General features: G+C 42.7%; 1 protein-coding gene across 1 annotated transcript in view; it reads left to right on the top strand.

Moving 5' to 3' along the window:
- The window catches only part of CCSER1 (coiled-coil serine rich protein 1), a gene marked incomplete at both ends in the record, with an annotated part of 1182092 nt that overhangs the window by 113692 nt on the left and 1052733 nt on the right, over positions 1 to 15667 (top strand). Inside the window, one exon of the mRNA XM_080697948.1 lies at positions 3778 to 3898. Within this exon, the coding sequence (XP_080554074.1) occupies positions 3778 to 3898 (121 nt within the window). The remainder of the gene's footprint in view (positions 1 to 3777; positions 3899 to 15667) is intronic.

The following is a 15667-nucleotide window of genomic DNA, read 5'->3' as shown; positions in this document are numbered from 1 at the left end:
ATGTATCATTTTTTTTTTAACCCACGGATGCTGCAGACCTGCTTGAATATGCAGTGCCTTGACACTGGCTCGTGTTTTGTAAGTTATATTATACAGTAATTGCTACTGTTCCATAAATTCAAATTTTTAAAATTTAGAAGTGAATCAAATTTTCCATACATTATCAAGATTATCTTAATAAATACAGTTAAATAATGGAAAAATTAAGAGATATTAGGATTTCTGTTAATTTTATTCTACTTTTTTTCCATATGGAAGTTTTTGATAGTTTTTTTTGTGTTTGTGGTATTGGGGTTCCTAGAAACACTTCTACTTCTGGGCTATGCTCCCAGAGACCTTTCTTTTATATTTTTTAAATTTGGAAACAGGGTCTCTTAAGCCAGCGAGGCTGGCTTCGAACCTGCGTGATCCTCCTGTCTCCGCCTCCCAAGCACGGGGATTACAAGCGTGTGCCACCAACCCCGGCTTTTGATAGTTTGAGAGTTCGGTTCCTATAGAGACTGTGGAGGCCCAGATGAATTACAAGCTGGTGGTGAAGACATAACCCTGCACAGCCACAAACGTGTACATAATTACCAAAGTGTAACATGTGTTCTTTGTTATCACCGTGAGTGAATGTGAACCTTCTTTTTCAATCTCTAGGGATTGAACTCAGGGGCTCTCTACCTCAGAGCTACATCTCCAGCCCTATTTCATTTTTTTATTTTGAAACAAAGTCACACTAGATTGATGAGAGTCTCACATCTTGCTGAGGCTGTCCTTGAACCAAGTAGTAGGATTATAGGTAGAACCACCATGTCCAGCTCTGTGCACCATTTTACATGGAATACCAGATAAGGAATGGGTCAGTGAATAAGTTTCTGTTTTGCATCCTCCAGATAGCAACTCTGTATGGGTTCTTGTTGCTGGGGATCTCATTATCAAAACCTCTCCTGCAACCTTAGCTGGCCCATGACAGGATTTCATTTAGTTTAATGTAACTTGGAAAGTAAAAAAGTGATCCTTTCCTCAAACCAGAGTTCCTACAATTTGGTTATGTATGTCTTAACATGCTTCTATGATTCAGTCACTTAGATGAAGGGCTAGAAGCCTTCGGTAGCATTAACTACATTCACTGAGGGGAGTTTACTGAAATAAGTATCATCACATTAACAGTGTTAGTGTAATCAAAGATGTTAGTCTCTTACTGTACCTCTGCAAAAGCATTCTTTTTTAGTATAGGTGTGGCATTTAGAAACTGAAACAAAATTTGACCTGTTATGAGAAAAATAGTTTTCCTGAAAAAAATTTTGACAAGTTCCATTATTTTGAAGCTGATGCCAATATGCCACACTTCTATTTACCTCCTTTGTTTGAATGATTTTATTTTAACATATATATTACTTTATATATAATATTTTATATTTTATATAGTTCTTATATAAATAATAACACTTTTGTGGTACTGGGGTTCCTGGAAGCCCTGCTACCTCCGGGCTACACTCCCAGACCAGCAAAAAAAAAAAAAAAAAGAAAGAAAAGGGGCAATGCGTTTGTCACTGATCATGTCCTACATCTTATATTTACACAGTGATTTGTAGACTGAAGAGCTAATAGATAAGATTTCTTTTTAAATGTGGTACAGGAAATGGAACCCATGGTCCTTGGGCTATACTCCCTCTTTTTTAAGCCTATCTATCTATCTATTTATTTATTTATTTATTTATTTATTTTTTGCGGGTCTGGGGATGGAACCCAGAGGCATTCAACCTCCGAGCTACATCCCCTGCCCAATTTTTTACTCTTTATTTTGTTTTTTTGTTTGTTTGGGTTTTTTGTTGTTTTTGGTAGTACCGGGGGTGGAACCCAGAGGTTTTCTACCTCCAGGCTGTACTCCCAGACCTATTTTATACTTTTTTGGGAAACAAAGTCTCACTAAGTTTCTGAGAGCCTCACTCAGTAGCTGAGGCTGGCTTCGAACCAGTGCGATCCTCCTGTCTCAGCCTCTCAAGCACTGGGATTACAAGCATGCACCACCATGCCCAGTTTTTATTTTGAAACAGGGTCTCACTGAGTTACGGAGGGCCTAAGTAGCTGAGGTTGTCTGCAAACCACGATCCTCCAGTCTCAGCCTCCCAAATGCTTGGATTACAAGCGTGCTTCACCACACCTGGCTCCTTTTTATTTCTTTTTAAACAGGGTCTCAATGAGTTGCAAAGGGCCTCGCTAAATAGCTGAGGCTGTTGACAAACCGTGATCCTCCAGTCTCTACCTCCCGAATGCTGGGATTACAAGCATGCACCACCACGCCCAGCAAGAAGATTCTTCTTTATATAATTATTCACAGTCGAATCAACATGCTAGCTGAAATTTGAAGCATTTTAGGGGTAAATGGTGTTATTTAACTAAATAATTTAACAGAAATTTACATATTAGAACCATTTAAAATGAGGGCTGAATGTACAGATATATTTAATTTCATTAGTTTTCAAAAATATATAAAGTTATAATGTGATGCCACTGTAAATTTAAGGAAATTGTTCTGGTAGGCAGGTTGATAAACTGATAAATGACACAAAATTGCCCAACAGACAGACAAATAAAGATGAGGCCTACTATAGGATGGAAATGTATTCTGCTAACAAATGAAGTGAGCCTGAAAGTGGTTTTGTCCTATAGAGAATTTAGATTTTAGATAGCAGCTGAGTATAGACCATGCTTTGACCTTGCTAGACCCTACCCAGAAAAAAATTTAAAAAGTGGACCTTCCCAAATTTCTGACCTACAGGTCTTTGCAATATTAAAATGTGTATTGTTGTAATTCTGCTTATTTTGTGTGAATTTCTTATGCAGTAATATAAAACTCACACAATGTAAAAATTTGACAAGAAAAAAAACTAAGTCTTGTGAGTGTGGAACAACTAAAACTATTATTGGGAAGCAAGTTTGTGCAAGACAGCACAGAAAACAGTTTAGTGATTATCTTCTAGAGCGGAACACAAAGCATGTAAGCATACCCTAGGTATGATTAAAGATTATAGGTGTTTTTCAATATTAATATATTTGTGTACCAACCAAACAGGCAAGGAATGTTTACAGATATTTGAAACACTCCCAAACTTGAAGTATCCAATGTCTTTTACCAATAAAATACATAAATAATGGTGGCATATTTATCCAATGGAAGGTACACTTTCTTAAGAATGATGAATCACTGCTACTATATGTGGATGAATATTACAAACACACGTTGAATAAAATAAGTTACCTATTTAAGAATACACCCCAAGTATCATCCCATTTATATAAAGGTCAGAAATATGGAAAGCTACTCCAAGGTAATATAAATGATAATATTTGGTACATTTGGATCTACAGTAATGATTTGGAAGAGGCGTTGGGAGATTTAAGATGCTGGCAATGTAGTAGTTAATAATCTTGATGATTATTTAACCAGCTGGTTCTTAGGAAGATTCGTTTAACTATACATGCATGGTTTTTGTACTTTTTATTCTTCAATGACAAACTGTTTATAAAAAATAAAGTACTCTAAAGTATTGGCAATACCCTTCCCTTTGTGGGCTTAAAAAAAAGCAAAAGAAATGACACCCAAGGTCATATAGCTAGTGAGTGGAAAGACAGCATGGAAGATGATAATTAAGGATAATTTAATGATAATTAATGTTTTAGTTGAAATACCTCATTTAGTTCCCTGAAAATAGAAAAGGGGGAAAGGGCAGATGAGAAAAGTCGATAAATAATTTTGACATTTACAATTAATTTTTTTTAATAAACCAGTTTGCCGGGAGGATTCATACCACTCTGTAGTCTCCTGTGCTGCTGTAGTCCTCAACCCGATGGAACCAACGGTAGAAATGAAGAAAAGAGAAGAGCTAAAATGTCCTGAGCCTTCTACACTGTAAGTGGTTTTCTTAATTTTTTAGGTTTTCTTAAATCAATTAAATAAGTGGTCAGAATAACCTTGCTCAGACACTGTGATTTAGAAGGGATGTGTTAATATTATTGTAGGGCTGGAATACAGATTAATTTTATACATTTTTTAGATCATTCTACCCTATATTATCTCATTATATAAGTGCCACCTCCTCACTTTATATGTTTGAACCACATGTTGTGTAAGTTTTATTGTGCTACCTTACCTTAGAGACACAGGTAAGTAGGCTAAAAACAGTTTACTTCCTTGACACTGTGATTGTGGACACACTGTTCTTGGATTATCTATTTTTTAGGTATAGGCTTCAATGTTCTAAAATGGAATCCATTTTCAACATAAACTTTTTATCCTAAAGTTGACTTACATTTTTATAAAAAAATTAGCTACTACTTTTAATTATTTTAGTAAATTATCACCAACTATATTTTTACACTGTTTAAATATATAATATCTTAGAAGATGAAGGGTATTGACTAGAAGGAATGAAAAGAGAGATTCTGAGCTGCTGGCAATGTTGTATTTCTTGATCTAGGTGCTGGTTGCAAGGGGTGTGTCATTATGTAAAAAATTCACAAAGCTACAAAATTATGGTATATACATGCATTTTAATAAGTAAATGCATCTGAACAAAAAAATTTCAGTGGCAAATATATATACATACATATATTGTATACTTTTGTCACTTAAACAGTCAAGCTTTTATTTAAATTTAAATTTAAATTTGATCTTATATTAAGTAAATGACAGCTTACTATTTTATAATGTCCAAAGCTAATTAAATTCATGGCAACAAATATAATATACATGGATATGAAATACTAAATAGACTTGGATTATTTCTAGTTAAAATTAAATAAATTTAAAAAAAAGAACTACTGCTGACTTTCCAGGGAAAATAGTACACTTTATGCTTCAAAACATCATATTGCAGATTGTGATGTGCATGGCTGCCCTGATTTTGTCTCAGCTGCTTCTGAGCAAGGTGGGAGATACCCTATTGCATCTATTTTCTCTATTAGATCACACTTTTTGCTTCTTGCATGTCTTTCAGCTGGATAATAAACTACTAAAGACAGAATTTCCTAGAACATTATCATGTTTGAAACTCTTTGTGAAATCAATTAGAAAAATCTCTTAATGTTACTCTCAGCAATATTGAATCCAAATGGAGCAATGTATATATTTGATTGCTTGAAGATATTCAATATTAATATTCTCATTATAGAGGAAAGAAATACTAACCAATTCAGAAAGTAATTATTGTAATTCAGTTTTAACACAACCTAAAAGTGAAAACAATTTAACTGATTTTAATATAGTCTAATTTTTAGGTCCCAATAGCCATTTTTTGTCTAATAGGAAGAAAATTACATCTCGTATTTGCCAAGTAAATTATATTAGAATGCTCAAATGTATTTTCCTGCAATATGTTTATGAGTTTACAAAAGTTACCCTGTAATGTTGTAACTTGGATCTTAAATTCTTCTACTTTTCAAGGACTCTGATCAAAGTGGTGAATGGTGTTGTTTACATGTCTTTTTTTTTCACCAGTTTTTCTACTTAAAAAGTCATTCTTACTCTGAGATAGGTATTATAATAGATAACATCTACTGTTCTTTTCCTTTTCTTAACATAGTTCAGTCTTGAGACTTCTCTGTATTCCTGAAATTTACATTATCACTTAAACATTCTTCCTAAAGAGAAGTACTAATTCATATAATTCTTATTAGCTCTTTTTTTTTTTTTTGGTGTTAATGGGGTTCCTGGAAACCCTTCTACCTCCGGGCTACATTCCCACGGGCTACACTTCCAGACCTATTTTATACTTTTTTTTAAATGTGGAAACAGGGTCTCTTAAGCCAGTGCAGCTGGCTTCGAACCTGCAGGATCCTCCTGTCACCGCCTCCCAAGCGTGGGGATTACAAGCATGCACCACCAGGCCCGGCTAGCTCTTGCTTTTTTGAGTCTTTGAAACCTTGGTTAAGATCTCGATTTTGCTATACATTAGGTAGGAATCACTTATATTTATCTAAGCTCCTCCTGCTTTGATTTTCCCATCTCTTAATTGGAATTATATGCTTACCTTTACTGTAAGGCATATGTGAAGGGATATTAGTAAAGGACCTGAACTCTAATGATCCATATGGTGTAGTTCTGTGGCTCCTGTCACATTATCAACTATCAGCATTGCAGAGGACTTTAGATATACATCCTGAAGGTTTTTCTAAATACAAGTCTTAATATTTAAATATATTGACCAGACTTGCCAATGAGGTATCTTACCCTGCTCTCATACTAAGTGTAAAACCAAACTAATGATCACCACTAGCCCCCTTAAAATCTTAATTCTTTCTGATCCTCATAATTGTGAAAAACTACCATCATTTTTCCTAAAATCTTAAATCATTACCCTCCTTATTTCTTACATGTGTTAATAATTTTACTTGACTAATATCCCCTTTATATTGTTACCATGTAAGCTGATCAAGAAAGCATAGATCTTAATCAAGTTACCTATCAAATGGAGATCACATGTGCCATCCATGCAACACACTATTCTTTTGAGAATTAAATGATAGGTGTAACTATAAATAAAACACATACATTCAAAATGATCAACTCAATATTAACTAGAATTCTTGCTTGCCAATGAGAAACACTCCAAAGCAAACTGGATTCAGAAAAATAAATCAAAGTATGGCTATTGGCTTCTATAATTAAAAGTATAGGAGTAGAATGGTGGGTAGATACAATCAAGGTATGTTATATGTATTTACCAATATGCTACAATGAAACCCATTGTTTTGTAAAATTAAAATGCTCTAATAGAGGAAATTTCAAGTTATAGTTAGGTTTGATACTCAAACAGTGTCCTCGAGGGTCATTCTGTCCATCTGCATCTCTTTGCTTTGCTTGCTTTACTGTTTTTCAGTAAGTTCCACAAATGATGATGTAATTTACTTTAGCAGCAACTAAGATGTTCACCTTTTAACAAATCCAGCGTAAAGAGATGGCTTTCATGCTACATAAACATTCTATTATGTGAACATAACTTCAGTAATCTTTTGAAAATTCAGGTTTTTATTTGTATGAATAGCAGTAGAAGATAGAAAAAGTTATATATCTGTTTTTTTCTTTTTATTTCTGTTTTTGGTATCATAAAAACACATTGGAAATGTCCATGACATGTAATAAAACTATTACTCCAATTATATTGCATAATTATATAACCTCCTAATTATATAGGTATAAATTGAAATTAAATGCACTAAAATGTTAACACTGAAAAAAAGAGATGTTTTTCTCTTAAATTAAAAGAACAACAAAACTCTAGTTCTGAGTGTCATTAACTTTGACTAGCTTAGGTTGTTTAAATGATCTTACTGAAGCAATTACTACATCCCATTGTATTTGATGATGTCATTGGCTAGAATGATTCCTTGATAAGGCTGGAGGAGAAAGGTATTCCACACTTGAAATAATTAGTGATGATGAAAAGAGGGCAAAGATATATGTTGGAAATAAAAATGTATGTTAAATACAGGTAATAATTTTTCACCATTTATTTTAAAAATTAGAATCATTTATTATATTGAAGTTACAGATATCAAAAGTCTTCAGTGCTATGTGCGTGTATGTTTTTATCCCTTTGAGCTTCACTATGATACATAATTATAATGCACTAGTAAATGTAGAAATCATTTTAAAGTTATATAAGATATATACCTTTATTTCTTATTTTAAATGCTTTTTTCTTTTTTCACCTACTTAATTTTATTTCATTTTATTTGATTTGGTTGCTATTGAAAATTAAAGGTCAGTGTTACTTGATTAGGAAGATTTGGGTAAGGCTTTTAAAATGTTCTTAACAATGATTTTTTTTTTTTTGGTGGTACTGGGGTTTTTGGAAGCACTTCTACCTCCGGGCCACACTCCCAGACCTATTTTTTTTTTTTTTGGAAACGGGGTCTCTTAAGCCAGAACAGCTGGCTTTGATCTTGCACAATCCTCGATCCTCCTGTCTCTGCCTCCCAAGCCTGGGGATTACAAGCGTGCGCCACCACGCCCGGCAACAACAATCTTTTTTTAAATGTGGGAGTTATTTTTACCTCATAATGCAATTCCTCAAACATAATACAGAAGCAAGACTATAAAGTTTGTCATTCTTTTATAAGAATCTTAAATTAGATAAGTAACCACATCACATTTTTAAAGATGGGGTTACTAGGGTCCTATATAATATCAGTTTCAGGTATTTTTAATTTTCCATAAGAAAAATATTAGAAACAAAATAGTTCATTGCTGTAATAGCGAGATATTTGAATGCTGTTAGTTAAGGTACTATATAAGAAAGGTAATATTTTATTTTAATTCAGTACAGAATTATTTCCTAGCTAAAAAGAACTGGAATTATTTTCTTCATATAGGGATCTCAACATATATAAAATATATATAATATATATAACAAAAATATTTAGGAGATATTTTCTGATGATGTTATAATTTAGATGAAGAGTAAACATGTGTTTAAAAAAGTTAAAAGTTAAACCAGTTATAAGTGCAAAATATACTGTTTATCTAATGTGAGGTATACACACACACACATATATATATACATATATATATATATATATATCATATAAACCAGGAAAAATTGAGGGTCAGGAATTTCTATTAGGTGTAAAATATACATTTTAGCATAACAAAGGATAGTGAAAACTAAATGTTTTAACTAGGAAAATGCATTTTGAGCAGTAGAGTTGGAGAGAGTCAAATTTTCTTTCTTGTTGAAACATTCAAAACTCATTTTAATTTAAGAAATAACAGTGTGGATTTTACTTCACTTGTCAGTCATCTGATATATAGCTCAGAATATTATGGAAAGGATAAATTTGCTAAGAAAATAGAAAAATCTACCTAATCCACAAAAACAAACCATTTTCAATTTATTTTTTCTACAAGGATAGAAAAAATTGCTTGGGTCAAAACTTCAGGTATAAGATTTTATCAATTTATTAAAAATCTTAGTTTTTTTGTGGTACTGGGGTTTCTGGAAGCCCTTCTACCTCCGGGCTACACTCCCAAACCTATCTTTACATTTTTATTTGGAAAGAGGGTCTCCTAAGTCAGCGCATGCGGCTGGCTTCGAACCTGCGCAATCCTCCTGTCTCTGCCTCCCAAGCGTGGGGATTACAAGCGTGCGCCACCACGCACGGCTAAAAAAATCTTAGTATTAAAAGCATAATCAAATAGCCAGCCAAACTCAACAGGTTACTCAAACCATGACATTTCTCCAGCAAGTTCTGAGCACTTCATAAAATGTACATAAAATTCAAACTTTGAGGAGCATAAAAATAATATCCCTGATTGTTTGGGGGTTATATTTTGTGCTTTATTAGACATATGTTTGTTGAAAGGCAAGCACTCTATACATCACATAACTCAATGTCTGAATTGAAGAGCTTTTATGGCTATTGTCAAGTTAGAAATATAGAGGGAAAAGAAAAATAAATTATCCTATTACTTCTTTGTCTCGTCCCATATTTAAATTTTATTTTACATTGAGAAATCTAAGCTTGCTGAGAGTTTTGATTTGTGGACTGAGTTTGTGGAAATGAAGCAGTAACTAACCATGGTGGCATTCACTTGAAGCTCTGGGCTTCTCATAGTGCCTCATTGTGCTGACATGATGAAGGTTCATGGAGCTTCTTATGAAAGGGCACAGATGCTATTGTTTAGTCCAAAAGTCTTATATTTAAAGAATGGCAAATCTAACCTCCTTTATTCTTGTAGGGTACATACTTAAAATGCATTGGTGAAAGTTCTATCAGCTTTTTGGTTAGTTTTACCTGAATGAATAATACATGCTAAATTTGGAGAGGTCAAGAACTTTCACTACTGTCTAATAAATCATTTCACAAACTGTGCTTTGATTGGAAGTGTATCAAAAATTATGATTTCCAATTTTCCTTTACAAATGTCAGAGGTAATATTTAGGCTTTCAGGCAGATATTCGCTTGTTAAAATAATCTATGAAAACCCGATGATTTTAGAGTGCTTCTTTGTTCTTTCCTTTGTGCTAAGGGTTCAGGATTTTATGTTGAAAAGATGCTGTTCCTCCTCAGACTCAGAGTGTAACCAAAGAGACAGACCTGTATTAATTAATTTCAACAAGAAATGCAAAACTGTAGCTGTGACAATGGCTGCAATGTATAGGAAAATATTATATTAAAGGTTTATAATGAGAAGTTTAAATTTAGCCAAGGAGATCAGAAAAAAAAAAAAAAACTTCATAAAATAAGAGATTCCTCCCTCAGCACCTAGTGAGTTAAAATAAATAAGGACTGGGTATGTAGATTGGAGGTAGAATGCCCCTGGGTTAAATTCCCCCTCCCAAAAAAAAATACTCCTGAGTTAAGATATTAAGAATAAGGAAGATCTTAATAAGGAAGGCATTTTCAGCAGAGAGAACAGCCGTTTTTTTTTTTTTTTTTTTTTTTTTTGATACTGGTATGGAACCTTGGAACTGCACCCCCAGCCCTATTTTTTTTAATTAATTTATTTTTTAAATTGGTGCATTGTAGTCATATATCAATCACATTGGAGTACAAGACTTGAGAGGATATACAAGCACACACCATCCAATTAGCCCTCATCCGGCCCCCATCCCATTCCCTCCCCCTCCCTCCATCCCACGCTTCTTTGGTGATTTACTTTGATACATTTGTTTATGTACCTCCTGCGTTTTAAAGAGGCTCCGTCCTCCAGTATTACATACCCTCTGATTGGTCACATTAGTTGCTTCACTATAGGGCCCTTTCTATAGCTCAACCTCTTCCTGTTGCCCTTTTCCTCCTAGTTATTGCTGATTAAGAGAAGAGTCTGATTTATATTTTCTGCGATATTTCTCTGTGCATGCTGCATTGCAAGTACCAATCCCACTCTTGATGGTCCCAGTAGTGGCCTGGCTACTCAGTGGACTGATCCAGACCTCGCTGGCTCAAGCAGCGGCCTTGCCTCATGGGAGGCCCCAGTTCTGGTCTCGCTGGCCCCTGAACCGGTCTAACCCCTAAGCTAGCTTTGGTCCCGACCTTGGAGGCCGCAGGAGTGAACTTGCCTCACGCCAGGCTCCGATGCTGGCCATTGGCCCCTGCACCGGTCTAACCCCTTGGCAGGATTCCAATCCCGGCCTCGGAGGCCCCAGCACCGGCCTTGCTTCACGGCAGGCTCCTATGCCGGCCTCGTTGGCCCCAGCACCAGCCTAACCCCTCGGCAGGCTCCGATCCCGGCCTCGGAGGCCCCAGCACTGGTCATGCCTCAAGGCAGGCTCCGATGCCAGCCTCGCTGGCCCCAGCACTGGCCTAACCCCTCGGCAGGCTCTTATCCTGGCCTCAGAGGCCCCAGTACCAGCCTTGCCTCAAGGCAAGCTCCGATGCCGGCCTCGCTGGCCCCAGCACCGGCCTAACCCCTTGGCAGGCTCCGATCACGGATTTGGAGGCCCCAGTACCGGCCTTGCCTCAAGGCAGGCTCCGATGCCGGCCTCACTGGCCCCAGCACCAGCCTAACCCCTCGGCAGGCTACGATCCCAGCCTCGGAGGCCCCAAAACTAGTCATGCCTCACAGCAGGCTCCGATGCCGGCCTCGCTGGCCCCAGCACTGGCCTAACCCCTCGACAGGCTCTTATCCTGGCCTCGGAGGCCCCAGTACCGGCCTTGCCTCAAGGCAGGCTCCGATTCCGGCCTTGCTGGCCCCAGCACCGGCCTAACCCCTCGGCATGCTCTTATCCTGGCCTCAGAGGCCCCAGTACCAGCCTTGCCTCAAGGCAGGCTCCAATGCCGGCCTCACTGGCCCCAGCACCAGCCTAACCCCTCGGCAGGCTCCGATCCCGGCCTCGGAGGCCCCAACACTAGTCATGCCTCACGGCAGGCTCCGATGCCGGCCTCGCTGGCCCCAGCACCGGCCTAACCCCTCGGCATGCTCTTATCCTGGCCTTGAGGCCCCAGTACCGGCCTTGCCTCAAGGCAGGCTCCGATGCCGGCCTCACTGGCCCCAGCACCGGCCTAACCCCTCGGCAGGCTCTTATCCTGGCCTCGAGGCCCCAGTACCGGCCTTGCCTCAAGGTAGGCTCCGATGCCGGCCTCGCTGGCCCCAGCTCCGGCCTAACCCCTTGGCAGGCTCCGATCCTGGATTTGGAGGCCCCAGCACTGGTCATGCCTCAAGGCAGGCTCCGATGCCGGCCTCACTGGCCCCAGCACCGGCCTAACCCCTCAGCAGGCTCTTATCCTGGCCTCGAGGCCCCAGTACCGGCCTTGCCTCAAGGCAGGCTCCGATGCCGGCCTTGCTGGCCCCAGCACCGGCCTAACCCCTCGGCAGGCTCTTATCCTGGCCTCAGAGGCCCCAGTACCGGCCTTGCCTCAAGGCAGGCTCCGATGCCGGCCTCGCTGGCCCCAGCACTGGCCTAACCCCTCGGCAGGCTCCGATCCCGGCCTCAGAGGCCCCAGCACTGGTCATGCCTCAAGGCAGGCTCCGATGCCGGCCTCACTGGCCCCAGCACCGGCCTAACCCCTCGGCAGGCTCTTATCCTGGCCTCGAGGCCCCAGTACCGGCCTTGCCTCAAGGCAGGCTCCGATGCCGGCCTTGCTGGCCCCAGCACCAGCCTAACCCCCGGCAGGCTCTTATCCTGGCCTCGGAGGCCCCAGTACCGGGCTTGCCTCACGGCAGGCTCTGATGCCGGCCTCACTGGCCCCAGCAGCGGCCTAACCCCTCGGCAGGCTCCGATCCCGGCCTCAGAGGCCCCAGTGCCGGCCTTGCCTCAAGGCAGGCTCCGATGCTGGCCTCGCTGGCCCCAGCACCGGCCTAACCCCTTGGCAGGCTCCGATCCCGGATTTGGAGGCCCCAGCACTGGTCATGGATCAAGGCAGGCTCCGATGCCGGCCTCGCTGGCCCCAGCACCGGCCTAACCCCTCAGCAGGCTCTTATCCTGGCCTCGGAGGCCCCAGTACCGGCCTTGCCTCATGGCAGGCTCCGATGCCGGCCTCGCTGGCCCCAGCACCGGCCTAACCCCTCGGGGGCTCTTGTCCTGGCCTCGGAGGCCCCAGTACTGGCCTTGCCTCATGGCAGGCTCCGATGCCGGCCTCGCTGGCCCCAGCACCGGCCTAACCCCTCAGCAGGCTCTTATTCTGGCCTCGGAGACCCCACTACTGGCCTTGCCTCATGGCAGGCTCCGATGCCGGCCTTGCTGGCCCCAGCACCGGCCTAACCCCTCGGCAGGCTCTTATCCTGGCCTCAGAGGCCCCAGTACCGGCCTTGCCTCAAGGCAGGCTCCGATGCTGGCCTCGCTGGCCCCAGCACTGGCCTAACCCCTCAGCAGGCTCTTATCCTGGCCTCGAGTCCCCAGTACCGGCCTTGCCTCAAGGCAGGCTCCGATGCCAGCCTCACTGGCCCCAGCACTGGCCTAACCCCTCGGCAGGCTCCGATCCCGGCCACGGAGGCCCCAGCACTGGTCATGCCTCAAGGTAGGCTCCGATGACGGCCTCGCTGGCCCCAGCACCGTCCTAACCCCTCGGCAGGCTCTTATCCTGGCCTCGAGGCCCCAGTACCGGCCTTGCCTCAAGGCAGGCTCCGATGCCGGCCTCACTGGCCCCAGCACCAGCCTAACCCCTCGACAGGCTCCGATCCCGGCCTCGGAGGCCCCAGCACTGGTCATGCCTCACAGCAGGCTCCGATGCCGGCCTCGCTGGCCCTAGCACCGGCCTAAGCCCTCAACAGGCTCTTATCCTGGCCTCAGAGGCCCCATTACTGGCCTTGCCTCAAGGCAGGCTCCGATGCCGGCCTCACTGGCCCCAGCACCGGCCTAACCCCTCGGCAGGCTCCAATCCCGGCCTCGGAGGCCCCAGCACTGGTCATGACTCAAGGCAGGCTCCGATGCCGGCCTCACTGGCCCCAGCACCGGCCTAACCCCTCGGCAGGCTCTTATCCTGGCCTCGGAGGCCCAAGTACCGGCCTTGCCTCATGGCAGGCTCTGATGCCAGCCTCGCTGGCCTCAGCACCGGCCTAACCCCTCAGCAGGCTCCGGTCCCGTTCTCGGGGGCCCCAACACTGGCCTTGCCTCACGGCAGGCTCCGATGCCGGCCTCACTGACCCCAGCACCGGCCTAACCCCTCAGCAAGTTCCGGACTCGACCTCGGAGGCCCTAGCACAAGCCTTGCATCATGGCAGGCTCCAATGCCGGCCTCGCTGGCCCCAGCATCGGTCTAACCCCTCTGCAGGTTCCAATCCCAGCCACGGAGGCCTCAGTAGTGGCCTTGCCTCACAGCAAGCTCCGATGTTGGCCACTGGCCCCGGCACCCGCCTAACCCCTCCGCAGGTTCTGATCACTGTCTCTGTGGTTATTATTTCAAAGGTTCCAGTTGTAATGTATCAGATCTCTGCCTCCCCCGAACATTGGCCACTGGCATTGCCACTGCCTCCACTGTTTCAAATCCTTCCCAGGCTCTTTTTCCACTCTGAATGTTGTCCAGTGTTCCTAAGCATGCGTGATGGTAGCATTCGACATTTGGTATAATTTCTCCAAAAAAATAAAGTTGGTAAGATCCGGTTTCTGCTTCTCCTGAATACAAGTCTCCACCACCATCGCAGAGAACTCTTTCAACACCGCATTTCTCCTTGGTCTCCGCTAAACTCTCTCCTTATATGTGATGTCTGAGATTCTTAACAATATAGAGAAATAGCAGTCCTCTTTCACGGCGAATTTTTCCATAAGTTCCAGTGCATTTAGATAAGTTTTGTCTGCATCTCCAGTGTCCTGGCATCCATAAGGGCTTTCTTACCACCTCTCCGATATTTTTCTTTATCTTTTTCTGTTCTGGGCCCGGTTTCTCCAGGGGTCTGGCGTGCTACTCACAGTTCGGCCCGGGGCCCAGAGTCCCGTGACCCGGGCCCCAGCTGGCGTGCCCCGCACGCGACCCCTGCCCAGAACCCAGCATCTTACTGGGCCTGGTTTCTCCAGGGGTCTGGCGTGCTATGCGCAGTTCGGCCGGGACCCAGAGTCCCACGACCCGGGCCCCAGCTGGCGTGCCCCGCCCGCGACCCCCGCCCAGAACCCAGCGTCTTACTGGGCCTGGTTTCTCCAGGGGTCTGGCGTGCTACTTGCAGTTCGGCCTGGGGCCCAGAGTCCCGCGACCCGGGCCCCATCTCCCCAGCCCTATTTTTTATTCTTTATTTTGAAACAGGGTCTCAGTGAGTTGCAAAGGGCCTCACTAAGTAGCTGAGGCTGTCCTTGAACTTCGATCCTCCTGTCTCAGCCTCCTGAATGCTGGAATTGCAAGCCTGCGCCACCACACCAGGCTAGAGAACAGCTTGTAAAGTAGACTCTGTGGTAGCAGAACATGGAAAAATAAGTAAAGCCTTGTGGGAATAAAAGGAAACTGAAGCCAAAAGCATTTGTGAAAGCAGAGGCAAGAAACAAGGTCGGATTTGCCTTTTGAAACTTCTCTCCTTATTTCCTTAGGAAAAGTGAGCCCAGTGTGCTGGGATCACTGGTGCTGCTCAGCCTGCCTCCGTGAACCCCTCTGCTATCTCTTCCTAACTTCTGGTTCAGGGATATCACTTTGGAAAAATGAAATTAGGTGTGATGGGTGTGTTTACACCATTGACAATGGCAAATCTTGCAATCTAGGGCTTTGCCCCCACTCTTGAGCCCCCCACCCAAACACTAGTCCTTAATTTTTCAGC

This window comes from Muscardinus avellanarius (assembly GCF_963383645.1).
Source record: "Muscardinus avellanarius genome assembly, chromosome: 6".
Lineage (NCBI taxonomy): Eukaryota > Metazoa > Chordata > Mammalia > Rodentia > Gliridae > Muscardinus > Muscardinus avellanarius.
The sequence above is the reverse complement of the archived record's forward strand: the minus strand, read 5'-3'. Positions and strand labels throughout refer to the sequence as shown.